The sequence below is a fragment of the Scomber scombrus genome, chromosome 19, assembly GCF_963691925.1.
Source record: "Scomber scombrus chromosome 19, fScoSco1.1, whole genome shotgun sequence".
Lineage (NCBI taxonomy): Eukaryota > Metazoa > Chordata > Actinopteri > Scombriformes > Scombridae > Scomber > Scomber scombrus.
The window spans coordinates 3,442,033-3,469,532 of NC_084988.1; the positions used below are offsets into that span (position 1 = coordinate 3,442,033).

The 27,500-nt window shown below is 36.0% G+C and overlaps 1 protein-coding gene across 5 annotated transcripts in view; it reads left to right on the forward strand.

Annotated features, from left to right (window-relative positions):
- The first annotated feature begins 56 nt into the window (after positions 1 to 56).
- larp1b (La ribonucleoprotein 1B) overlaps positions 57 to 27,500 on the forward strand; it is a 41,016-nt gene continuing 13,572 nt past the window's right edge. For 2 of the 5 annotated variants that reach the window (XM_062440425.1, XM_062440427.1), the window contains exons 1-11: positions 57 to 885; positions 5,166 to 5,227; positions 7,936 to 7,992; positions 9,447 to 9,762; positions 13,189 to 13,374; positions 14,516 to 14,641; positions 16,280 to 16,445; positions 20,231 to 20,375; positions 20,973 to 21,159; positions 22,337 to 22,515; positions 24,356 to 24,712. In XM_062440425.1, coding sequence (XP_062296409.1) covers positions 495 to 885; positions 5,166 to 5,227; positions 7,936 to 7,992; positions 9,447 to 9,762; positions 13,189 to 13,374; positions 14,516 to 14,641; positions 16,280 to 16,445; positions 20,231 to 20,375; positions 20,973 to 21,159; positions 22,337 to 22,515; positions 24,356 to 24,712 — 2,172 coding nt within the window. In that variant the 5' untranslated portion in view covers positions 57 to 494. The remainder of the gene's footprint in view (positions 886 to 5,165; positions 5,228 to 7,935; positions 7,993 to 9,446; positions 9,763 to 13,188; positions 13,375 to 14,515; positions 14,642 to 16,279; positions 16,446 to 20,230; positions 20,376 to 20,972; positions 21,160 to 22,336; positions 22,516 to 24,355; positions 24,713 to 27,500) is intronic. The other 3 variants (XM_062440428.1, XM_062440429.1, XM_062440430.1) reach the window with 3 other exon arrangements.

Here is a 27,500-nt window from a genome sequence, read left to right on the forward strand (position 1 = left end):
GTGGAGTAGAAACCAGAGACGAAGAGAGAGAGAGAGCGCAGGAGAGAGATAGAGAGAGAGAGGAGGTCGCTGTAGTAGCTGCTTTAAAAAAAAAAAAGTTACACCAAACTAGCAAGTGATCCCTGCTCAGAGCCTGACCGACTACACACTCGGAGGAAACTACTTGATGGTGTAAAAACGATCAATCCTGGGAAAGAAAGGACAACATTTAAAAAAAGAAGAAGAAGAAAAAAAAAGGAGGCTCCTCTGCTGACTTCTTGCATGGTCGCTAGCCTTGAGCTAACAGGTTAGCTTCGGGGAGCTAACGAAGCTAACGAGGCTAAACGAGGTCCAACCCCGAAAAGGAAAAAAAAGTTGTTTACCTCAAGTTGTGGATGTGGTCAGAGCTGCCTATTTCGCGACTTTTTTCTCTTCTTTTTTTTGGGATAAGAGAGCAAAGGACCAAAACTTCACCCTGGATTTAACACTGTATGTGCTGTTAGGAAACTAGCAGGATGTCCACCGAGGTCGAGAGCACTCAGTTTGGTTTGACAGCAGCAGCAAACAAGGAGGACAGCAGCAATCAAAACAACAAGTCCGAGAAGAAACCTAACACCAACACCAGTATAAAACAAGAAGAAACAGCTGTGCAAAAAAGCTCGGACAAACATCTGGCGGACACTAACACCTCAGAGGTAGCGGACACACACAACAACAAGAAATGCAAAGAAAACGACAAAGAAAACGAGCAGAGTAGCAACGCTGCAGACTCTGCTACTGCTGCTTCTGCTGCTGAGACGGTAAAGAGGAAAGTTGTGGAGGCTCCTCCACCTAAAGTCAACCCTTGGACGAAGAGGACAACAGGCAGAGTACCGAGCAACAACATCAGCAACAACCAGGAGAAAGGTGAACATTATATTTTTTTAAATTTAATTTTATGACATCCACTGCTCTCCAAAACTCCTTCCAACACGTGTCCTGTGTCTTGTCACAGCTAGGAGCTTATTTAAGAGTTGATTTAAAGTGCTTTTAAGTATACTGAGAGTGTCAGGAGGTGTTGATGGTGGCATATGTATAAAAAAATGTTTTGTGTGTGTGCCCCCATCCCCCCCTCTCCTCCATCTCTCTATGTGTGTGAGCACCACGTGTTGATTGCTGACAACTGCTACTTCATTTTAGCTGCTACTAAGCTACCTCTCACATTGCTTTCTTTTTACACCCCTCCTTTTATTACAGTGTCATTGTGAGTTAATACAACATGAAGGATCAGCTGCAAAGGGGTTGAATCAGTGTCATGTAAAAAGCTAAAACATAAGCATAGAGGAGTTAAAAGATAAAGAGAGAGAGAGAGAAGCTAGCTCGCTCCTGCTGCTGCTGTAAAGACACGTTTTGCATGTCCAATGGCCTGCCAGCCTGCAGTTCCTCCCACCAGCCTTGCTCCTCCACTGTCACTAGTGAAAAAGCACAAGCATGTGTGTGTGTGAACAAGGTGGTTTCAGAGGTGTGTTAAAGTAGATCTGGGGTTGTAAAAAAAAAAAAAAGTAAAGTCATTGTTATATATTCTAATCAAGTATATTTTTTATTTGTTCTGCAAAAAGGAGGAGGAGGGAAGTTTGAGGCTTGTGGCTTATTTAACAAAAGCACACCATCCACACACATATATATAAAGCATAAAGATATCATAATGAAATACAAATGTGTGAATGTTAAAAGAGTTTAAATACAATGTGTGGCCTATGTGTTGATGACCGTGTGTTATTTTTAACACCACTAAATGCATAAAGTAGGTCAAGAATGTCAAAGTGAAACTGCATTTATCAGCTTTAACGTGAAAGAAACTGATCATTTCTGGTATTGAGGTTGGTCACAAGTCAGATTTCCTTCTTTTTTTGCTTCACATGTTACTAGTTTATTTACTTTGGATCAATTAAATTATTAGTTTTGAGCTGCAACAAAGGTTTAAGTATTCATTATCGGCCTAATATTTTTTTAAAGCTCACAGTGGCGTCTTTGAATGTTGAGTTTTGTCCGATTAAAAGTCAGAAATGCAACGATATTCAACTTCAATACATAAAAGCTTCAATTTGTCACATTTGCGAAGCTTCAACCTGCAAACGCTTCACATTTACCTTTTAAAAATACATCAAAATGATTATTTGAATATCAGAAAAGTTGTTTGTTAAAAATTTGACAAACGTTTAATCGACTGTCGTTCATCGTAGAGCTGCAACAATTAGTCAATTAATCAATTAGTTAATAGACAGAAAATTAATCGGCGACTATTTTGGTATTTTTAGTCGTTTTTTGTCATTTCTTAAAGCAAAAATGACACAAATTAGCAAGTTTCAGCTTCTTAAATGTGATGATCATACCTTTCTGTGTCGTATGTGGTTGGAAAATGAATATTTTAATAGAATATTTTGAGTTTTTGACATTTAGTCGGACAATAAAGACCTCTGAATACGTTCCCTTTGACTCTGTGGGAAAATATAAATATCTTTCCACTATTTTTTAGGGCTGCAACTAAACGCGTAATAATTCTTGTCATTAGCAATCATTGATAATAAGTTGAATTTATAAAACACCTCTTATACATAAAGTGCTCCACAAGACAAAATATTTAACCAACAGCATAAAATGATTAAAATAAAGATGTTTTTTCTTATTAATTGACAAAATTGGTTGTAAATGTTTTAACTGATATTAAAATAGATCATCTAACGTGATGTTTAAGAATTTCTCGTTCAGTTTAATCCTTTTTTTGCCGTTCTCATTAATTCCAAACAACCCTAAAAATTATATGATAATTTAATTTATACTATCACATAAGCCGAAGAATATTTTGCTTTTCAGCTCGGAAAGTGATCGACCGACACGTTTAGCTCTTAAAAATAATAATAATAATAATAATAATGATACGTTCTCAAAGCCCAAAAGGAACTTTATTCAACTTATAAATGTTTAAAAATTAGACGAAATAAGCAAATCCTCACATTTGAGAATCTAAAACCGCTAAATGATCGCCTGTTTTTGCTTAATTAATAACTTATAACAACTAATTACTTATAAAATTAAAAGGTTAATCGACTAATGTTTCAGCACTAAAACGACTTTTTCCGATAGCCTTAACAAGACTCGATCAACATAAAACACTTAAAGGGGAAATCCACCAATTTTAATCATTGCTCCCAATCGCTCATCGTTTCCTAGGTGACAGGATAACCGCGGTGATGTCACAGTGATGTAATCGGTGTTATCATCAGACTTCAACTTTATAACAGAAAGTCGTCGTCGTCGTAACAAAATGGGCTCCTGTTGTTTGAACGATGTGGCTGATTATCAGGCAGGGAGGAGTGTAAAAAAGAAAAAAAGAAGAGGCCATCAAGTTGCATTTTGGGTAATGTAGGAAATAGAGTTTTATTAGAAACTAACTTATATTAAAAGACTAAAAGTGAGGATAACTCAGCTTTATCTGCTCCATTATTTAATCCTCTCAGACTGATCATATTCAGACCTTTACCAGGATCCCTTAATTATTCCCTTAAAATATTTAATAATCCCTTAAAAAAATAATCGCTATATAAAACTTCAGCACAACAACAAAATCATTCATGAATATCTCATCAGCCACAGATCAATGTGAGATTAATCCATAATGAAGATTTCAGAGAACAGAGTTTAGTCTTTACTTTTTTTTAACGCTTTTTGTTTGTGCTGAAAACACATTTACAATCACACTATATAATAAATAATAATAATAATAATTATAATAATAACCTAATGTTGTTATAAACATAAAACACGGGAAGATAAACTCAATAAATTGCATTAAATGTGAAGAATATAACAGTATTCAGCTCAAATTCAACAAAAATGTGCACAGTTGTACTTAAATGTTATTTAAAAGTTTAAATATTTTCATTTTTGTATATTTTGGGTTGTAATAGGAGCAGTCATCAAATTTAAAGGCTAAAATAAAAGTATTTAGTGTGTTTTTATTGTTCTCAAATGTAAAAACGGGGTCACATTTGACCCTGAACAGTATGTGAGGGTTAATATTCTTTAAGTTTTTGTTTCCCCTAAAAACTTTACAGTAGTGTAGCACTAAATTTCGGGATTACCTCTTTAATTATTAGCAGATATTAGAATTATATTGAGTTATTTTTTCTGTCAGTCTTATTAATTAGTATTGAAACTAATAAAACAGCTCAAGAATGTATTGATAACACTTCTGATTCATTGCTGGATTATTAATATGGATTATTTTTAGTTATATACATGTATGTGTGAATTTATGTTCCCTCTAAAACTTTACAGTAGTGCAGCACAAAATAATTAATAATGAGCAGATATTCAAATTATATTGATTAATTCTATATCAATTTGACCAATTACTGTTATATAACTAAGAAAACAGCTCATAAATGTATTGATAAGACTCCTGATTCATTGCTGGATAATTAGATGATTGGTTAATTTAGTTTATACACATGTAGCTCCTTTAAAATGTAACTTTAATTCGTAGTTTTGTAAAGTTTGAGTCAACTGGAGCCAACTTGAGTTTGAGTTGTGAATGTGTGTCGGAGGGTACAGCATAACAGTGGGGGTTGTAGAGTTAGAGGGGGGGGTTGTAGAGTTAAGGGGGGGGTTGCAGGGGGGTGCGGGGAGCTATATTTGAAGTGCACAGGCATCGTTTTACAGTGTTACTGTACAACTGAGCTCGTTGGGTGGACGTCGTCTGCAGGCTCAGTCAGGCATACACCCATTCATGTGGAAGCACTCTGCGTCCTCTTATCACACCGACCATCCAGGGACTGTCGGAGCTGCAGAGGGCCACTCCCAGCCTCTGCAGCCGCCGCCGCCGGGCCGTGCACACAAAACACCCTCAACTAGTTCGGTCGCCCAAGGGAGGGAGAGAGAAAGTGAGAGAGAGAGGGGTGGAGGGGTATTTACTCTTACTGCACTGACAGAAAATTTAAATGCTGCACAAACAGCTGGAGTTTAGATGACTTTTAACTCTGATGTTGAGCAACATACCAGACCAAGCAACCTGAACCCCCCTCCATCTTCCTCCTCCTCCTCTTCCTCCCTCTCTCCCTCGTGGATTTTTTTTTTTTTTTTTTAGGTGTTTTTTTGGTTCTGTTAAATGTGATAAATAATGTCACCTATTGATTCTGTATCCGCAGATCAACAAAATGCTCTGAAAGTCGTCCGAGCCAGCAAGCCGAGGACGAGAAAATCCAGCAAGGTAATTAATTTATCTTTAACTTTATTTTTTATGTGTTTTTAATGAATATTTCTTTATAAAATGTCTAAAAAAAAGAGATAATATATCGTAATTAACCTCAAAGCAACACTGAATAAAAACTACATGTTGCCACTTTTGTTCTGTTGTTTTTATATGTCAGTTAATGTGAAAATTTGATGTTTTTTTTCAAATTTTGCTTAGAAAAACAAGTTAGAAATTGCCTCTCTCTCTCTCTCTCTCTTTCTCTCTCTTTCTTTCTCTCTTTCTCCTCTAAATAAACCAACACGTTCTCTTTTCTAACTTCTGCCACAATGCTGACGAGCAACGTGGGAAATTTACATCTGCCAACCAGCCGAATCTTAGCCGGTTTTAAGCTGCTGCTGTTTGTTTTTCCAACCAGTTTTTCCATCATAAGAAATCATTTTAAGTTCCAGTTAAGAAAAGAAAGAAATATGAGTAGTAGTAGACAGTTTATTTAGCTTAAAATATGTAATGAGTTGCCTGTAAGTGAATCAGCAGAGTGGATATTTAATTTTACATATTTAATCGTCATATACTGTGAATTTGTACATTTTTAATGTGTTTTCATGTATTATTTAATTAAATGTAACTTGTGCTGACAGGTTTAAACCTTCCCACGTTAGATTTTTTGCTTACGTTGTACCATAATTACCCAGAATGCAACATGTTTACATTTTCATGGTCAATGTCAAAGTCACATGTTGCACTAAAGCTGCACAGTGCCTCACACGCTGATATGATAGAGATCATTATATATATAAAAAAACACAATAATAATAATAATGGGATGATTTTTGTCTGTAAAATGTTTTAATTGGTATAAAATAGTAGGTAAAACTCCCAAAACAAGGCCTCAAATCCAAAGCTCGTGTGTGAAACCTTAAAGTATATATTCATATAAGTAAATATATTCTAATTAGTATTTCATAAGATTAATTTAAGCCATAAAAAGCCGCACGATTGTCGAGTTATAGCCAGAAAATGTTTGGAAAATGACAAATGATTAATTTACCAATGGATACTCTCAGCTTTCAGCCCCATTATAAGTTCTCAAAGCCCAAAAGGAACTTTATTCAACTTATAAACGGACAAAATAAACAAATCCTCACATTTGATAATATATCATAATAATCAAACTGAAGATAATCCTCAATGCAACAAACTTTACTCCACATATGAGACCAAATATCAAAGAGAAACATGTAAAACTAACTATTTAGATCAGTTTCTTACCTTATAGATTAATCAGCATTATTAATTCCAACAGTAGAAATGTATAAAAGTTAAGTTTAAAATCATAAATCACATTATAATATAGCTGAAATTAAATAAAAAGTAGTGATTTATGATTTTACAGCAAAGTTACAGCAAATTTTAACAGCTTTAATACACATAATATATATTTTAATGTGTTATAGTTAAAGATTCATTATATTTACGTATTTTAAACATCATGAATGTTATTTTTTGTAAAGCTGACTTTTCAATTATTTTAAAATCTTACATTATTTTTCCATCGAGCAGTCATCATCATCATCATCGTCTTCTTCTTCTTTGCAAGATTCAAACAAAATGGGGACACAGTCATAAAAACACATTGCTCTATAGCGCCTCTAGTGGTCAAACCTGCACAGTTAACTTGTTTTTTTAGTAAGTAATTCCTCTTTAAAGCACAATTCATGATCCAAATGTTAATTAGTCGCCAGTTAATCTATAAACTGACATTATGGTAACACTTTGAGTCACAAAAAACTCCCCAAAAATCCAATTTATTAATGTTTTCTGATGCTTTTATTTTATATATCAGTAATAGTTAGAAATACAGCAGTTAAACAGGTTTTATATGTACTATATTTTCAGCTTTTATCAGTTGACAAACACACAAATGCACAGTTTTAAACATTTAATCCAACTCTTCTTTATTTTATATGTCAAAAAATCATGTTTTCAGCCATTAAACATGCATCAGTGAGAGTTATTTAACATCCAAAATACCATTAAGATTGAATTAAGGCTGCAAGTAACGACTATTGTCATTAAAGATCAATCTACTAATTATTTTCTTGATTAACTTAGTCTATTAAATGTAAGATAATAGTGAAAAATGCTTGTTATAATCCTCTATACTCCTATTTAATGTCTTGTTTTGTCTGATTAAAAGTCAAAAACACAGAAAAACAGCAAATATTCTCATTTTTATAAACTTGAACCTGCAAATACTTGACATATTTGCTTAAAATACTATAAAAAATGACTAAATCAAGAGTTAAATCAAGTATGTTTCAACCTTTTTGCATCAAAAACACAATAAATGATCTTTTTATACTGTTTTAATGTAATTTAAACATCATTTTTACAGTTTTTTAGGTTCCCCGCCCCCTTTTCTGTGCAGCTCTGAGTGTTTTTAGCGTAAACCCTCGTCGTCTGTTAACCTTGATCTCATATCAGGTTGTCCAAATTTACAACATTCACACAGCGGTGGAAAGTGACTCGGCCTGTTTGTCGTCGTTGTTTGCAGTTTCCCCACAGACGGAGCACTGACCTCCTTTTCTCCTCCCCGCTAGTTTCTACCCAGAAGGACACTTGAACCTTAAAATGATTTAAAATGAGTCCTGACTGACTTGTGAAGGCTTAAAATGATGCGTCTGGTTATTAATCTTTGTTTTCTTCTTTCTTCTATTTTACAGTCAAGTGATTTCAGTGACATCACAAACTGGCCGACACCTGGTGAACTGGCCAAAGAGGTACGACGTGTGTGTGTGTGTGTGTGTGTGTGTGTGTGTGTGTGTGTGTGTGTGTGTGTGTGTGTGTGTGTGTGTGTGTGTGTGTGTGTGTGTGTGTGTGTGTGTGTGTGTGTGTGTGTGTGTGTGTGTGTGTGTGTGTGTGTGTGTGTTTTAAGAAGACAAGCTTGTTGAATCACGTCTTGTTTACTTTCTGCCCCCGTTTTCACTTAAACAAACCGGTCCAAACTAAACGGCTCATCTGACTTCTGCTCACTAGGTGGAGCAAAGACTAAAAGACTTCCAGCAATGTTGAGAATTTATGAGTGTTGTAATACAAAAAACGGTTAAATCCACATTTTATTGTACAGAAAAACTGACGAAAGACCCTCTAAGCAACCGTAACGTGCTGCTTAAGTACCAAAAAAATGATGCTTAATTTCTGCCACAATGACATAAAGTCTACTTCCAGTGTTTCTACATCGAGTATCAGTCTGTTTTTAATCATTATAGCTGCCCTGAACACACTACTACAACATACTACTACTTATAATAATAATAATACACAAAGTTCATCACAAGAATAAAACTCAAAGACCATAAAAACATACAATTAATGAGGTTGAACATGTAAAATTCTCTAAATTAAGGTTTTTAAATGGTAAAAATGTGCTTTTATCCCCCCAGTTTAGCGTTTAAAACATTTAATAAGTCTTTTTTTAAATAATAACACCTGTGGGAACATGTAAATGAAAGCTGCTGTATAAACATGGAATGAATGAATAAGTCAAACATATTAATTAACACTATAAAAAGTCATTTATCTGCTTATAAGTACATTATAATGTGATATAAACCATCTGTGCTCCTTTTTCATCTACTTAAAAGTGGCTGAAAGATGTTTTCTCATCTTTAAAATGATCTGAAATAAAAAAGAAAACCACAAAAGTGACAGTTTAAACTTTTTAGGACATCAGTGAAAAGTTATACATGTTAAATTTAAACTTTAAAATTTGACCCAATAAACCAAAATGTATCAGTGAAGATGTTTCTAGTGATGAGTAGACGATTAAAAGCTGGAAGAAAAAAATTATAGGGCAAGAGTTCATTTTTTAACTTAGTTCCTTTTTTATAATTTGAGGATGTAAGAAAAAGAAGTTTCCTGGAAAGCTTTTTAAAGTGCTTCATTATTATTATTATTTAAACATTTCCCGACTAAAATGAACAATCTTTACTGTATTTAAAGTTTTTTTTACTGACACAGAAGCAGCAGAAATGACTCATTTGTTGATGTGAGATTGAACTTTTTGGTGCATGATTCATTTTGAGGCCTTGAACTTAACGTCAAAGTAAAAAGGAGAAATCTGCACAGAAGGAGCAGATGCAAGCAAATCTTAAAAAAGAGAGAAAGGCCACATAAAGTTCAATCTTCCTCCTTAAAGTATAAATTAAAAGACGATCTCTCTCCTTCTCTCCAGCAACAACAAAATGTCCTCAACAACAACGGAAAGAAGCCTCCTCCTCCCTCTTCTTCCTCCTCCACCTCAACCTCCACCACCACCACCTCCTCCTCCTCCTCCTCCGCACGCCGAGACAAGGAGAAGCGGAGGGAGCGACCGGACAGGAAGTCGGAGAGCAGCCACGACGGCGGTGGCGGCGGCGGCAACAGCGGCAGCGAGAGCAAAGAGAACCAGGAGGCTCAGCCCGACCCGCTGGGAGAGCTGCCCAAAGACGGAGAGTCCAAGGCGGGACAGGACGCCAAGAACGCCGGCCTGAAGAAGAGAGGAGGTGAGGGTGAGGAGTGTTTTTTTGTTCTTGAGTCATTTAAACAAAAACAACAACAGCATGTCGTCGAAAAAAAAGCATCCTGATAACAGCGGCTGAGTTTGAATAATGCACATTTCATCACTGTCAGGTGACAATATACCTTAATTAAGATCATTTAATTTGTTTTTAATGATTCTACAGACTTAAAAAATCAGCTTTAACCAAAATGTATGAGTATATTTAACCTGACAGCGATGATTTGTACCTTATTTTATTTCTTTGCAAGTAAGGCAGCATGTTAATAACTGTATTGATCAATGCCGATTATCGCTGATTGGTGCAGATTGGTGCAGATTGGTGCTGATTGGTGCATGGTTCGCTGTTATAATCAAACACGTGTCTCTCTTTACTGATTCTACTCCCGTCTTTATGGGTTGTCTTTTTTTTTCTTTTTTTTAAAAAATGTATTTTTTTAATTTAAAAAAGATAGTAAAAAAAAAAACTGGCAGCAACCGAATAAGAGACTTAAAATCTTCATCAGTGACTAAAAGAAGGGAGGAAGTGAAGAGTTTTGTTCCAAAATGAGACGAGATTAATCCACCAAGAGATTAAAACATGTAATTTGGGAGGAAAAAAAGTGAATAAAATGTGTTTTGAGTTGATTTAAACCTTCACATACTGTATTTCCTCTCATAATTAGTCTTTATATTAAACTTCTGAACCATAAATCATTCATAAAAATCCTCATCAGTTATAAATAAAACATGATTAATCCTTAATGAAGCTTTCAGAGAGCAGAGAGAGTTTATTATGTAGTTATTATGAGAATAAACTATATAAAAAAACACTGTATTATAGTCCTATGTTGCATTAAACAGGAGAACAAATCTATTTCATATTATATTAAATGTGAAGAATTAACATTTTTTAGGTTTTTTGATAAATATGAGTCAAACACGCTACAGAATTTTTTTAAAAAAGTTGATATATTTCCTTCTTTGTATGTTCTGGGTCACATTAAAGGAAGTTATCATATTTCAGGCTAAAATAAATCATATTTTTACAGTTCTCGGATGTAAAAAATGGGTCAAAAGTATGTAAGGGTTAAAAAGAAGAAGACTGTAACTCTGCCAGGATGCACAAACCTGTTAAATGTGATATTTTAAATACATAACTTCATATTTACCTTAATTTATATAATTAAAAAACATGACGACAAACAATCATTTACTACAAATGGCAGGTTTTTAATATTCATCTAATAGTTAATTAGAAAAAAGCAAAAAATATTCAACTTTTCACTCGTTTCATTGACATATTTTTGTGAGTATTTTCCTGTCAACTTATAACCCCCCTAAACTTTCTATGTATAACACCTGTAATAATCTATAATAACCATTTAATAACTAAGTAAGACATATTAATTAACACTAAAAACAAGTCATTTATCTGCTTTTAACTACATTATAATGTGTTATAATCCATCTTTACTCCTTATTATACTAAATAGAGGCAGTTTCACCCTTTTTCATTTATCTCAGAATACCTGAAAGATGTTTTTATGTCTTTAAAATGATTCGAATTAAAAAAGGAAAACATCAAAGTGACATTTTATACTTTTCAGGACATCAGTGAAAACCTTTTGTTAAACTTCAGCTTTAAAATTTGACCCACTAAACCAAAATGTGTTATTTTTCTGGTGATTAATAAACTTAAACTTTTTTATTATAGTCGTAATTTCACCAGAATTTGTTGATTTAATCATTAAAGGTTCAAAAAGTAAGAATTTTGCCTCCTGAGCTAAAAAAATAAGGGGCTTTTTTTTACATTTTTAGTTAATTAAAAGGAAAATTTTACACACATTGAACCTTTTAATGATTAATTTAGAGGATAAATTAAACATTTGTAAGAAGAGTTGAAACAGTTAGTTGATTATCGATTTAGTTTATTGATAGAAGAATTAATCAGCAACTAATTTATTAATTGTTTTAAGTCATTTTTTTCAGTTTCAGCTTCTTAATTATGAAGATTGGCTGCTTTTATGTGTCTTATGTGACAGTAAATGTATATATTTGTGTTTATTGTTTATTGATTCCTGAAGTATTATAAACCAAACTATTATTCCATTATTATTCTAATTATTAGTTGCGACCCTTTTTTGTTTTTTACCTACAGTACTTTACAATATTAAAGCAGGCTCAAGTTACACACAGCTGCTAACATGTTATCACTCGATCTTTATGCCCCGAAAGAAAGAAAGAAAGAAAGAAAGAAAGAAAGATTGATTGATTGTCAGCTTCGAGCCAGAACTTGACTCTCTGAATATTTCAGGTTTTCTTTATAAACGTTTGTCAGAAAGTCTCCGCAGGGTTTATTTCTCCTCAGTGGTTCAGTTTATACGAAGAGCTTTGACTTTACAGCAGGGGGTCAAACATGAGGCCCGTGGGCCAGAACCGGCCCGCCTAATACGGCCCACTTTACTTCTTCCTCTTTTCCTTCCTTCCTTCCTTCCTGTCCTCTTTTCCTTCCTTCCATCTGTCCTTGCTCCCTTCCTTTCCTCCTTTCCTCCTCCCTTCCTTCCTTCCTTCCTTCCTTCTTTCCTGTCCTATTTTCCTTCCTTCCTTCCTTCCTCCCTTCCTCCCTTCCTTCCTTCCTTCCTTCCTTCCCTCCTTTCCTCCTTCCCACCTTCCCTCCTTCCATCCTTCCTTCCTTCCTTTATTCCTTCTTGTCTTGTCTTCTCTTCCTTCTCTTCTTTCCTTCCATCTGTCCTTGCTCCCTTCCTTCCCTCATTCCCTCATTCCCTCCTTCCTTTCTTCCTTCCTTCCTTTCTTCCTTATTGTCTTGTCTTCTCTTCCTTCCTTCCATCTGTCCTTGCTCCCTTCCTTCCTTCCTTCCTTCCTTCCTTCCTTCCTTCCTTCCTTCCTTCCTTCCTTCCTTCCTGTCCTCTTTTCCTTCCCTCATTCCCTCCTTCCTTCCTTCTTTCCTTCCTTCCTTCCTTCCTTCTTTCCTTCCTTCCATTCTTCCTTCCCTCCTTTCCTCCTTCCCTCCTTCCCTCCTTCCTTCCTTCCTTCTTTCCTTCCATCTGTCCTTGCTCCCTTCCCTCCCTCATTCCTTCCTTCCTTCCTTCCTTCCATCTGTCCTTGCTCCCTCCCTCTTTCCTTCCCTCTGTTTAATGATCCGTCCCACATCAGATCATATCGAGCTGTTTGTGGCTCTATAATGAATATTAGTTCTTCGTCTTTCTTTACAGCTTCTCTTCTTCTTCATAGTTCAACATATTAATAATTTAAATGTGTTGCTGCCATGAAAGCATCATATAAAGGAGTTTGTTTTGTTTTTATTTAATTTTAGACGCAGATTAATTAACTTTTAAAAAGGATTTCCAGCGTTTTTTTAAATTATTTTGGAGCAAAACTCTTCAAGCTCTGTTCTCGGTTGTGCAATCATCGCTAGGTAACAAACGTAAGTGGGTTTCTCTGCCGCTGGAGGAAGTGTCCCGGGACGACGGCGGCGCCAAGACGCCCGGCGGCGGCGGCGGCCCGACACGCTCGGACACAGACCCCAACAACAGCGACTCGCCTGACCCCACGTCGCCCAATCACACGCTCCATAATAGCAGAGCGCATGATAGCAACAGGAGTAAGTGGCCAGCTGATTTCTGTCCTCCATCTTCAGTCTCTCTGTTGTTTTTTTGTTTTACTTCTTCTTTTTCTTCTTCTTCACTTCGCTGGTTCTGCTTGTTTGCTCGCTGATTATCGTTTCATGTTTGCTCACTGCTTCTTTTTTTTTTTTTTCCTCCTCCTCCTCCTCTTGCCATCTGTCTGTGTGTGATGTCTGCAAGCACTAATACACGTGGCACAAAATGAAAGCATGATTTTAAATCTACAAATTAAAGCACCTCGATGAGTTTTAAATGAGTTTTATTCTCAAAGGTTCATTTATTTTATTTATTTAACATTTTATTGTATCAAACAGGTGATTTTAAAGTGTTTTTCATCTCTCAGCTTACAGGTGGAGGTCGGTAAATAATCACATTAGGTTGAACACACTAAATTAAACATCAATATTTGACTTGAAAACTTATTATATATATATTTAATGTAGTTTGCACCCACTTAATTTAAATCTGTAATAATTCAGGTGTTCAGTGGCTCTAAAAACTATTAGATAAAATAAATAAAGCAAGTCAACTCGAGAATGAGGTAAGCGTTGTCATATGTTTTCTTTTTTTTGTCCGTCTTGTACTTAACGTGTCGTTCTGTGTGGATAAAATCTTGCACACTTGAATCTCGATTGACTTGCAAACATCAGATAAAAGTTGCGACGTCTTTACATCCTTTTGAGAGCCAGCTGTTGAGATTATTTGTCTCCAAATTAGCGCTCGTTAAGAGGAAGTTGCAGATAGATTTGCTTCATTTATTAGCCCCAAAAAACCCATAATGTTAATTTATTGAGTCAGAAATCAAATTAGAGTTTGATAACCTGCATTAAATCAATCAGAATGATGTCCGACACAAAAAAACAGGTTGTTAAACACAAAAGAAGGAATAAAAACTAGAATTTTCCTCTCATATCATTCACTTAAACACTTTTACTCAGCATACTGTATCTTCTAAAAAGTAGTTTGCTTGCGTTCAGCTGCTAAATTAATTAATATTTAATCAGTTCACACACCTGTAACAATCCCTTAAAGGTCCTCTTAGATCTCTTACCATAGCAAAGCGACTTATCTTCGTTATCTGTAATATTCAACGCTGCTACTACTTGACACTGTCCGCAGGTTGGAGGAGTCAACAGCGCGACTTCTGGGACGACACTTCCAGCGTGCGGAGCGACAGCGGCAGCGTCCGCGGAGGAGTCCGAGGCCGAGGGAAGGGCCGCGGCCGCGGGAGAGGACGCGGACGAGGTGAGTGTTTAGGTTTTAAGATTGTGTGTGTGGAGAGAGGTGGAGAGTGTGTTTTTATTTATCCTCCTACTTGGAAAGACAGCAGCAAAACTTTTATGTCCCTCCACACTTCACATAGTTTCAGACAGACTTATAAATAGATAAAATTAACCCTTAAATTATTCCTGTGCACATATTAAGGAACCTAAGAATGTTTTTTTAGCAGCCTTTTTTCTGCCCTGAGTTTCAGAACTGTGCAGACAGAAAAACACGACCACAACGACCACTCAGGGCTAAATTAAGAAAGTCTACCTTATATGCATGCTCTATATTTTAAATCCTTTCTACTTAAAAAAAGAATCAAGCATTAGTAAAGCCCATAATGCTATAGTAGTGTATAATAACACCAGCTATATTATCTATCATATAGAATAAGGTATTTTTAAGTAGCAATACAGAGTTGTGAATATCATACCGGCTCTTTTGTTATATTACATTTAATGTAGAAAGCATAATTACTCATTTATTAATTAAATTCATTGTTTTTCGTCCAGGAAGGAAATCAAACACACACCTTTTGGTCTACAATAAAAGCTCTACAATATTAATATAACACTTTTTATCTCCACCAATCACGCTCGGAGGGGATCATGCATTTCACCCATCAGCCTGATATTTTTGTGCACATTTATGACTGTCTGCTCCCTCCTGTTTAGTTTAGTTTAGTCTAGATGATTAGGATCCCTATTAGTCATTGCACTGAACAGCAGCCACTCTCCCTGGGGTTCACTAAAGAATGTGTGTTATTACGACACAGCAAAAAGGCATTTATGGCAGTCGGCTGGTCTAAAAAAGACCAAAACAAGGCTCACATAGTCTGTCGAGGGCTTTTTTGTTGTGGCTCAAAAAGAGACATCTGTAGAAAAATTGAGGCTATCTTGATCTGAATCATCTACAGATTCATTTAATACCAGATATGTTATAATAAACTAAAGTTAGGCATGATATGAGATGAATAAATACACATTTTTTTGGTATTTTCACCACTCTCTTTAACTGTGAGGGAGCCAGGAGGGACATTAGAGTGAGATTCAACTCTTATTTGGGAGGTTTTCTTCTCAATGAATAACAAAACATGCTTAATAAATAATGTTTAAATAGAGAAGTTTGGACTTAATGTCACTTTTTCCTTTAGTTTAGGCAAGGAAAGGCAGCTTTATTTATATATAGCGCATTTCATACCCAATGGCAACTCAATGTGCTTTACATAAAACAAACATTTAACAGTAAGAATTGGAAATATAAAAACATGCAATTTCGAAAATAAAAATAAAACCCAATAAAAGTAAAAACATGGAAACATTAAAACATAAAATTAAAAACAAAAAAAACCCTACTAATAATAAAAAAAATTAAAATAAAAGCAAAGTACAGACAATTATAAATAGAGATAAATAAAATAAAAACTAGACTACAATAGAGAATTAAATATAAGGTTGCAGCATAAAATAATGATTTGCTTTAAAATCATTAAAAGGACAAACAGTGCACACTATTACACTACTCTATGCATCCTAAATAAAACTGACACTATACTACATTTAAACACTGCATCTAGTGTTTTTAACTCACTTTTACGATCTCGTTCTTCTTTTTCAGGCCGTTATGAGTTTTCTCAGAATTACCGTGACTCTCAGTCGACCGACGGCACCAACTCCTCCACGGACTTCGGCAACGGCATGGTTTACTACTACGACGACGGCAGCAAAGTCCAGATGTACACCGTGGACGAAAAGCTTCTTAAGGAATACATCAAACGCCAAATGTGAGTGTTGTGGGAAAAACGTTTTGAGTTTTTCGAGGCTGCAGTAGTGCAACTTTATTCCTTCACCAACACTTCATAAAACATCCAGAGCTTAAATAAGATGCATAAAACACAACTTCAGCCATTTATCCTTAATCTTCCCGTTCATTTTAAACCATAATCTCTCCATATCTAGTTTATATTCCTGCAGAGTCAAACATGTCTGACTGAACTGAGCATGTGCAGTCGATGCAGCAGCTGCAGGGCTCGGTGTGGCCTGCAGGGGGCAGCGTTCGCTCTGTCACTGACTGACAGCTCTGGCCTCGTTGCAGAAGCACTCTCAGAATAGTGAAGGGTGAGGTAGCTTCCTAAATATAGTCCCGAGTGCCTTGGAGGGGACAGGGGATGAATTAGGGAGGGGGAGGGGAGGGGGGATTGGTGAGAGAGAGGGGGGGGAGAGAGAGGGCGGGGAGGGGGGTGAAATTCTTGTCTTCTTCTCTCTCGTCTCCCTCCGTGTTATTCAGGCTGCTCACTGGGCCGACGTTACTCCACACGAAATGACAAACCGCCACCGCCTGCAGGCCGAGGCTGATGTACAGTGTGTGTGTGTGTGTGTGTGTGTGTGTGTGTGTGTGTGTGTGTGTGTGTGTGTGTGTGTGTGTGTGTGTGTGTGTGTGTGTGTGTGTGTGTGTGTGTGTGTGTCTGGTTGACTTTAAACAGTGTGACAAGTAATGGGGGGTGAGACCTTTTCTAGTCTAAAGATTTTGGTGCCACAGTCTGAAGATTCTTTATTTATTGAAGCTTACAGAAGCGTTTTTTAAGGAAAATAATAACTTTAAATAATAATAATTAAATTAAATTACACAGTTCAATTTCTCTCTGTTGCTTAACGACCGCTGAGTATTGACCATAAGTGCTTATTTAGTATTGATTGAAATGTGTCCATGCGGCACAGAAGAGCTGCAACAACTAGTCGATCAAAAGCAGAGCTGCAACTAACGACTCAATTAATCCGTCAATTATTTTCTCAATGAATCAATAAGTCGTTTGGTCCATTTATTTGTTTACTGAAGCCAAAGGCAACGTCCTCAAATGTCTTTTTTTTTAAGTCCATAACTTAAAGATACTCAGTTATTGTCACAGAAGACTAAAGAAACTAAGATATATTCACATTTAAGAAGATGAAACTGAATAATTTTGGCATTTTACTCTTAAAAGATGACTCAAACCAGTCGATGGCGATTAATTAAATAACCATTAAAGCATCTAATCAACTATTCCAATAATCTGTTACCCATTAAAAGTAATTTAAATAAAAGAAATGATGAATAAAACATATTATGGTTCTTATTTGTTACAGGTCATGTATTTAATAGTAAATGAATATTTTGGGGACATTTGATGATGTCATGTTTTGCTTTAGGATTATATGGTAGATATTTGTTTTCTGTTGTTTTATAGACTAATTAATCAATAAAATAGTCATCAATTTACTTGATAATGAAAATAATCGTGTTGAGAAGCGATCAAGTGTTGAAAGTAGAATTTAAACATATGATATAATTTAGTAATTATCATTCTGACTGAAAATAAAACACTAATAATACCAATTTTAGACCAATTTTATATTCAAGCAAAGTTTAACATTAGAGAACTTAGGGCTGCTGGGCCAAAAATAATGCTAAATATTTATTTATTCATTCATTCGGGAATAAACAGCTTTGTAGGAGCTTCTGTGCAGCGCTGTTACAGTACGTGAGTCGGCCTTTGTGCCGTTGCCGAGGGGAACCATTGGGAGTAAATTCACCTTTAAGGAAAAGTGTAATGTGTGTGTGTGTGTGTGTGTGGTTGGAGGAAAATGTCAGTATGGCAGTAAAAGTACAGTACCAAGAAAAGTCTCGTCTGGTGTTTAAAAACAACAGCTTTAAAAAAAAAAAAAAAAGACTGAAGGGAGTTAAGCTTAAAGTCAGGTGGACCAGCTAATCTCATTTTAGCGTCAATATCAGCGACGGCAGCAGTCGACCAAAGTGCTGAACAATCAAAAACCATAAAAGCAACACAGCAAAAACAGTGTGAAAAAGTGCACTGCAGCATCTAAAAGAAAAATCTTAAATATATATAACACCTTAAAAAACAACCCTGTGTAAAGAGCACGCAGTCTAAAATAAAACCACGGACATTACTTCAGCACATTAAACAGTCTGACGGCAGATGAACTGACAGCTCGTTACAGTAAAACTCTTAACGTCTTAAAAACCTGAGGGTGATGTCAAGAAGCAAGATTAATGAGAACTTTTTTAATATGTGCTGCTCTTAAAAAAGTCTTTAAAATTTAGTTTTTGATATTTAAAGATCTAAAAATGTCTGAAATTATAGGAGTTAAGGCATTAAATGTGATTTGAATGTAATTATGTGTGTTCAGTTTATGTTATTTATCATTATTATCATTATTTTCTGATTATTTCTCGATCAACTTATTAATTAAAGTAAAATATAATCAGTATATAATTAGTTGCAGTTCTATATAAATGACTTCAGCTCCATTTCAACCCACTACAGCAGTAAAATCCTGCTTTTGCATTATTATATATCTCATAATATATTATAAATGAGTACAACAGTTGCTTTGAGTACTTACTTGAACAATTACCCTCCACCACTGGTTGCCTAGCGATTTTAATACATGAAAACGTTATTTTTTTATGTTAAACTCACTAACTGTGTTTACTAGGGCTGGGCAATAAATCAATATTATATCTATATTGTGATATTTTATAGATGGATAGTCTTAGATTTTGAATATCTTAATATCATGAAATGGAATAAGCGTCTTTTCCTGCTTTTAAAGGCTGCATTAAAGTAAAAATGTAACTTTTCTGAGCTTAACAAACTTCTTCTATTATCTGCTTTTATCCACTTACTCACTTTATCCTCATTACTGATGATTATTTATCATAAAGCACTGATAGTCATCCCGACAATACTGTCAAAATATCGATATTGAGGTATTTGGTATCATGATATTTGATTTAGCCTTAAAGTATAAGTTAGTCTAATTTGTCGTATTCTTTAGTGGCAGTAATGGTGTTATTTCTTACTTAAAGAGGTTTTAAAAAGACCTTAAAAGTCATTAAATTTGTACTTAAAAAACGTGTAAATACCCTGTAAAAGCCATAGAATAAAAATGTGTTTAAAGACATAGTAGTGTAGTGGCCAGCCTAACATGCAGAGGCAGCTTATTACAGAGTTTGGGGGGCTACAGCTGCAAATGCACGGTCCCCCCCCCCCCCCCTCTCGGTGCTTCAACCTGGATTTTGGCAGAACTAGAATCGACTGGTCAGCAGCAGAGTGTCCTTCATGGTCCATGTGGTTGCAAAAGATTGGAGAGAAATGTTGGAGCCCATTTTAGTGATTTATAGGCAAAAGAGTCCTAAATAGATAATGAAGAAATGTGCAGCAGAGTCTCCTCAAAAGAAGTCAACTTACGGGAAGCGCTGCAGCGTCATTAGTTAGAGCCTTTCCACCAGTAAACACCACCGTACTTTAAACCCTTAACCTCCAATTTTGGTTACAGATTTCCACCAGAATCCACGCAGAAATGACATCACGATGACGTCTGGAGGGTTATTTTCTCAGTCTCGACAAAGCTCCTCCATTACCACAAATTATACAGCTGTTCACAAGCAGTTTATACCTATCGCTGACTAGAAACATGATTTTTTTTTTACTTGATATCGATCCAAAACATAACTAAACTAAATGTATAATCTGATGTTACCCCCCCCCCCCCCCCCCCTCCTCTGCAGTGAATACTACTTCAGCCTCCACAACCTGGAGCGAGACTTCTTCCTGAGGAGAAAGATGGACGTGCAGGGCTTCCTCCCCATCTCCCTCATCGCCAGCTTCCACAGAGTCCAGGCGCTCACCACCGACATCAGCCTCATCATGGAGGTAATCAATCAATCAATCAATCAATCAATCAATCAAGTCAAAGTATCTGTTTATAATTAGTCATGTAGTTGTCGCTGTTTGACTTCAGCTTGTGTTTCATGTCTCTTATGTCTATAAAAGTGTTTTTTTTTCATTTTAATCCCATAATGAGAGAAATAAGGTCATGAATAACATTTGTAGAGATGCTTACTATGAATTATAGCTTGTAGCTTTAATGACAAACATACCAAACATTTACTGAAACTCGTGATATGAGACTAGATATCATCTTAGATTTTGCATGTGGTGATAACATGATGTGGCGTAAATGTCTTTTCCTGGTTTTAAAGGCGGCGTTACTGCAAAATAATGTCATTTTCTGACTGTTTTAGCTGTTGTATTATTTGCCTTTTACACACTTTGTCATTATATCCACATTACTGATGATTATTTATCAAAAAACTGTATTTTGTGAAAGCATCAATAGTCTTTCCTATAATATTGTTTTCGATATCGAGGTTTTTGGTCCAATTTATCAGCTGAATCTTCAAGTTTAGATGTTCAAAGTTGGGATTTGGCAGTAAGATGATGTGTGTGTGTCTTCCTCTTCTTCTCCAGGCTATGAAGAACAGCACGGAGGTGGAGCTGATCGATGACAAAGTTCGCTGTAAAACCGACCCGGAGCGTTGGCCCATCGCCGTGCCGACCGTCGTCGGTTCCCCTCGCACCGACTTCTCTCAGCTCATCAACTGTCCCGAGTTCGTTCCTCGACAGACGATCAAAGACGATCAACCTGCAAAGACCGGTCAGTGTAAAAGTCGTCTTGCTGGATATCAATAGATTTCATAAAAAGACCAAAACCAACAATTAATTGATTTGCTTAACGAGTATTGTGCTCGAGTCCAAAGTGTTCGGACTTTATTTACCTTTTTTAAGAATAAGAAGAAAATACTGAAAGCAGCTTTTAGTCTTTTCCTTACATAATTTAAACATGTTAGATATTAATTACTGATTATTTGTAAACAGGAGTTAATTATTGAAGAGTATGAACTAGTGCTAAAAGGATTATTTAACAGTTATGACAATTTGTTAATAATTATTCAAGTAAAAATGCAGAATATTCAGTTTCCTGGTTCTCAAATGTGAGGATTTGCTGCTTTTCTTAAATAATCAATGTGCAAATCAAGATTATTTTCAACATTTATTAATATATGGGTTCTTTTTTCAATTAATAGATATATTTTTTGGTTAATAAAATGTCAGAAAATAATTTTAAAAAAAGTTCTTCACAGTTCCCAGAAGGCATTTCAGTGCCCTCAAATTGTTTTTATTTTATTAGACAAACAAGAAAACAGTTGAAGAAAGAAAAACAGCATTTATTCACATTTTAAAGCTTGAAAAAAATATTTTATAAACATTTTTACATCATAAATTACTGAAATGCTTCATCAATTATAAAGATTGTTGCAGATTTATTTTCTTTTTTTTATCAACAATGCTCAATATTTGCTGTGTTCAGATTCTCATATGTGATGATTTAATGCTTTTCTTTGTTATGAATGATGAACTGTGCAGCTGTTTAAGGACCGTTGGGCCTTTAACTCCATGAAATCATAACTTTTTCTGTAATTTTATAGACGTTATGATTAATGAAGAAAATAATCTGCACATTAATCAGTGACAGAAATACATAAATTAGTTGCAATTTTGCTTTATTCTGCTTATAATTTGCATCTGAGCTTCATAAAAACATGAATATTAATGTTTTCAGTATAGAAAAGCAAACTGGAGGAACTAATAAAATGCAAATACTCATGTATATTAACTCCTCTGTGTGTAATCTTGCTGTTTAGTGTTAGACAATGCTGAATTTTCCGCAGCGTGTCAGACTGGAGCAGCTAAACGTGAGCTGACAGCGTGATGTGTGATCTTAAAGCGTGTCTGAAGGTTGTCTGAGTGTCTGTGTTGCTCTGTCCTCTCAGACTCATCGAAGGAGACTCCTGCCGAGTCCGAGCAGCCTCAGGACTCGGCCGAGCCCGACTCCTCCTCCTCCGGCCAGGGGTCGCTCCCCGCCGACGCAGACGCCTCCAAAGATGCCCCCGCCCCCGACGCCTGGATCCAGGTGGAGAAACGCCACAGACAGCCCTCCGGGAAGGCGAAGGTACTGAACTACAGGAAGTGTTACAACACTGATGCTTCAGGGCTTTTCATCTCTTCCGTCATCCCCCTTTTTTCTTCTTCCTGTTTTCTCATTAAGTTTCTTTTCCTGTGTGTGTGTGTGTGTGTGTGTGTGTGTGTGTGTGTGTGTGTGTGTGTGTGTGTGTGTGTGTGTGTGTGTGTTTTCACCCTCCTGTCTGTCCCTTCATCTTTCGCCGGCAGCATGTCACTGTTGACGTGTGTGTCGTCGCCCCTTCTCCTCCCTCGGAGCCTCAACCTGACCTCCTCCCCTCTGCAGTTGAGTACTCCTCTAAGCCACCCATCACACCTCCTCCTCCTCCTCTTCCTCATCATCATCCTCCTCCTGCTGCTGCTCACTCACTTCTCACTCACTGTCAGACTCTCCTGTGGTGCACTTTCCATATGTGTTTAACCTCGTTATTTATCAGCTCTATTTGTTCTTTAAACCTTTATCTCACATTTCAAGAGGGAAAAAAAAAAAAGTCCTGGAAAGTCATTGCGTAATACGAACTGTACAGTTTAAATTACTGTAAAGCACATTCCCACATATGACCTTTTATAACATAATATTGGTAGTTTGTTGGTAGAAATGTGATTTTATTAATCAGTGTGGCTTCATTATTGAACTATTATCTCCTTTTTTTCAATCATGAATCCATCTGCTTAGATTAGACACCTGATTAGTGGATTGACTGAATATTAGTTAGCAACTATTTTGATAACTGAATAAATTTTGAAGCAATTTTTTAAGACAAAAAAACCCAAATATTTGCAGGTTCAAGGCTCTGAAATGTAGGAATATGTTGCTGTTTTGGTCGTGACTATAAGTTTAATATTTAGTTACATCATCTTTTGCTCCAGGATATCATGATGAGCATTTTTAGCTATTTTCTGACGTTCGATTAACTGAAGAGAATTATCTGCAGGTTAATCTATAATGACAATAATTATTATTTTCATCCTTTAGTTTAGAGACTCAAACACACTTTAAGAAATGGTTTCATCTTCTATAATTCGTACTTGTTGCAGATTGGTGAAACTTTTTTTTAAATATCTCATTTAAAATACAGTTTAAGGTTTTTCATCGAACTAAAAGAAGCCAAATTTCTTATATTTTATGTATTAAGTGTTTGATGTTAAGCTTATATTCAAGCCTGAAAGCCACAGATGCAGGTTCATACACAGGTGTAAGTCAATGTGCTTTATATAAACACAAAATATTAAACAGTAAAAAGTGTAAACATTAAAACATAAAATCAAAAAACATGAAAACCTCATTATAAATAAAAAGAAAACGGTAATGAAAAATAAAGAGAGCAATGAGAGCTGACAAAATGTTGATTTTAATTGGAAACTATCTGATTTAAAGAATAAATAAAGTAGAATAATATTATATAAAACAGGATTACAAATCTGACTACACATTCAATGTCGACTTTCAGTATTTGACAGTTTTTTAGATCCATTTTAGCCTTTCAATGTGGGACTTTCTCCATCTGAGATATGTGACAAGTAGCCACTTATTATGTTGGATTTTTCTGAATATGACGCTCTCTTCTTTAAACAAACAACTTCACTGAAATAAAGAAAAGAGTTTATTCCTTTTTAACCTAAATTAAGGCCAATCTTTCTATTTTTTGATGAGAAATTTCTGCTGGATTTTGCTGGATTTTAATGATTAGAGTTTCTTTATGTAAAAACACTGAAAGCAGCAACATTATGGAACAATATTAAATGTTAAACTTGTTCATTTTGACTGTTCCCTTCCTGTAGTTCAGTGTTTTTGTTTGTCGATGACATCATGTCCTCTGTGCCCCTCCCAGGAGCGCAGCGAGGATCCTCCAGCGGGCCGCCGACCTCAGCAGGCCGAGCCCGACCAAGAGGAGCTGGACTTCATGTTTGACGAGGAGATGGTGCAGATGGCGCCCAGGAAGAACAAATTCACCGACTGGTCAGACGACGACGATTCGGACTACGAGATGGACGACCAGGACGTCAACAAGATCCTCATCGTCACCCAGACACCGCCGTACGTCCGTAAGCATCCCGGCGGCGACCGCACGGGAAACCACGAGTCCCGAGCCAAGCTCACCACCGACCTGGCCAAAGCTATCAACGACGGGCTGTACTACTACGAGCAGGACCTGTGGAAGGGAGAGGAGCAGCCTGAGTTCACCAAGGTAAGACGAGAGCACAGCGAGGTAGCATATTAGAAAGATTTAAACGTTTGGGCTGCGGCTGCTTAGGATGATTTATACTTCATGTGTCATTGTGATCGGTCCGATTCTCCATTTTCAAATTAAGTAAAAGTAACATTTATAAGCTCCAACTCCAACAATCTGCTCTGTTTCAGTCGTCGTCTTTTAAAGTACACGAAAAACCCTGAAAGAAACTCAATATAATGACATAGAAACCTCATCGCCAACTCACGTTTTGATGGTTTAATTGCAGAGCGACACAGAGACACGGGCGTAAATGCTAATAACAGTAAAGGATTCAACACAGAAGCATAAATTAAGCTTTAAATTTGACTTTTTTTAGTGACTTTGTCCTATTTTCATCACAATTTGGAAAACTCAAATCCTTAGTTTTGGTATTTTACAGCGAAACTCATGTGTCAGTGATTCTATTTATTATATCTATTCAAGATTCAAAACAACTTTATTAATCCCTTTCAGGGCAATTCATTTGACAGCTTGCACCACAACATACTCGTACACATAAATAACAAGATAAAAGACAGAAGAAAGAAGAAGAAGAAGAAGAGTTGGCAGCTGCAAGATCAGTGTGCAAAGTCAGCAGGCCCTATAGTCCAATAAATAGTTCATTAAGAGGAAGCATATACAAGCTCTAAATGATAAAAAATGCATTACTACAGTATCCAACTGCACAGTGCAATAACATACAGATACAACTGAACCTCATATAGATTTGTTCAGCAGTCGGACAGCAGAGGGGATAAAGGGTTACCCTTATATATCCTATATATCTTCTATATCTATTTATAAGCAAGACTCCGATACACCAGCGTATAAGTATTAATATAATATAATATAATGCTCATAACAGTACAGGATTCCACCCAGAAGTATAAATAAAGCTTTAAATTTGACCTTTTTTTTGTGACTTTTGTCCTTTTTCATCCCAATTTGGAAAACTCGAATCCTTAGTTTTGGTATTTTACTGAAAATCTCATTTTGAATCGATTATATTTACATAAAATAAGTAAGAAAAGTTACATCATAAAATGCTTTAATGTAACAATTACAATGCAAGAATCATTATAAAAGACCTGAAGTAACATTTATTTATTTATTTATTCTGTAAATATGTTTTATTGGTTTTCAAAGTGTTTCCACATAAAGAAGAAGTGTAGAAGACGTATATGCATGACATGAATCCACCCACCCATCCCCCCGAACACAGAAGTTACTGTTTATATAGCTGAAGAAGACAAAGATCATAAGTGAATAGCTGAAGAAGACAAAGATCATAAGTGAATAATTATTAATTAAGTAACGTTTATCTAAAGCTTTAGGAAACGTGTCAGTGTTCCTCCTCCTCTTCTTCTTCTCTGGATTGACAGTTAATTATAAATATATACGTTTAGAGAAGCCGACGTGTTGCAGCAGGACTGAAGAGGATCGCTCACAGCAGCAGAGGATAGAAAACCAGTTCTGTAACTCGCATGCAACTCATGTTTTCACCGTCGTGTCGGAGCAAGTCGGAGGACATTTAGAGAATGTGTCTCCGTCTCCGTCAGCCCTCCGTCTCTCTCTCTCTTTCTCTTTCTCTCCTTCAATCCAACCGGTCAGGGCAGACGGCCGCTCACCTTGAGCCCAGTTTCTTCCCATTGTTCCTTCACACTGTTGCTAAGTGACATGGAGGAAAGTTAGGAATCTGTAAATTAAAGACTAAAGTGTGGAGCTATGTGGAAAATGCTCTGAGATAACTTCCTTTGTGGTTTGGTGCTTAAATAAATAAAAGTGACTTGATTAGAAAAAGCTCACCTGTCACATGATCATCATCGTTCCTTATTCCTGCGTAGCTTATTAACAATTTCCTGATTTTAAGTCTTATTTCTTTAAAGGAATACTCTGATGAGGTCGCTCAGTTTAAACTCATTAAAACAATGTGGACAGCTTTATAGTTTAATGCACCTTTGACAGAGTTGGGTGAGCTTTTCCTGCTTGTTTCAAGTCTTTATAATAAATTTTAAAGCTAATATTGATCCTAACTTACTCTTCGCAGGACAACAAGTCGGTATATTTCTCATGATGTAAGAGTTTATCCATCTGCTTTATCAACTTTAACTTTTTTCATCCTAGAAAGAAAATTCATCTCAAACATTGAATTTGCTTAAAACTTAATAAAATATATAAAACATTTGATAAAAACAATATAAAAGTGACAGCAAATACCCTAAAAGCTGATTTACATCCAGCTCACCCTGTTTAGAAATTCCTTTTAAGGTCTTACATGTGTCGTAATTGGATAATTTCTTGACTAATATTAATAAATGTTGATTTAATTTAACATATTTTATTGTCCTGAAGCTTCTCCAAACAAAGCTGATGTTTATGTTTGTGCGTGTAAAGCATTAATCAAGTTATAAATACTTAAATTAGTTGATTACCTACAGTAAAGACCATAATAATCAGTAACTAACTAGTGTCACGAACCAGCTCAGAGTCAGTGTTAAGAAAAAAAAAAAAGTCTATCGGAGAAAGGAGAAAAAAATTGAGTTTATTTCCACGTCAGTGTTCGTGTCCAGCTGCCACTAAAACTGGATCCGGCCTTGTACTCCCAAACGTGATTCACTTCCTGTTATTGAGTCAGTTGCTTTGTTATCAACACTGCATATTTTACATTTTTCTTTTTAGTTTTGTCCGGTTACGGTCACCGTGGCAACGTGTCGACAGAGCTGCTGGAAACAAACACGCATAGTAGCAGTAGTGGCAGTGGTAT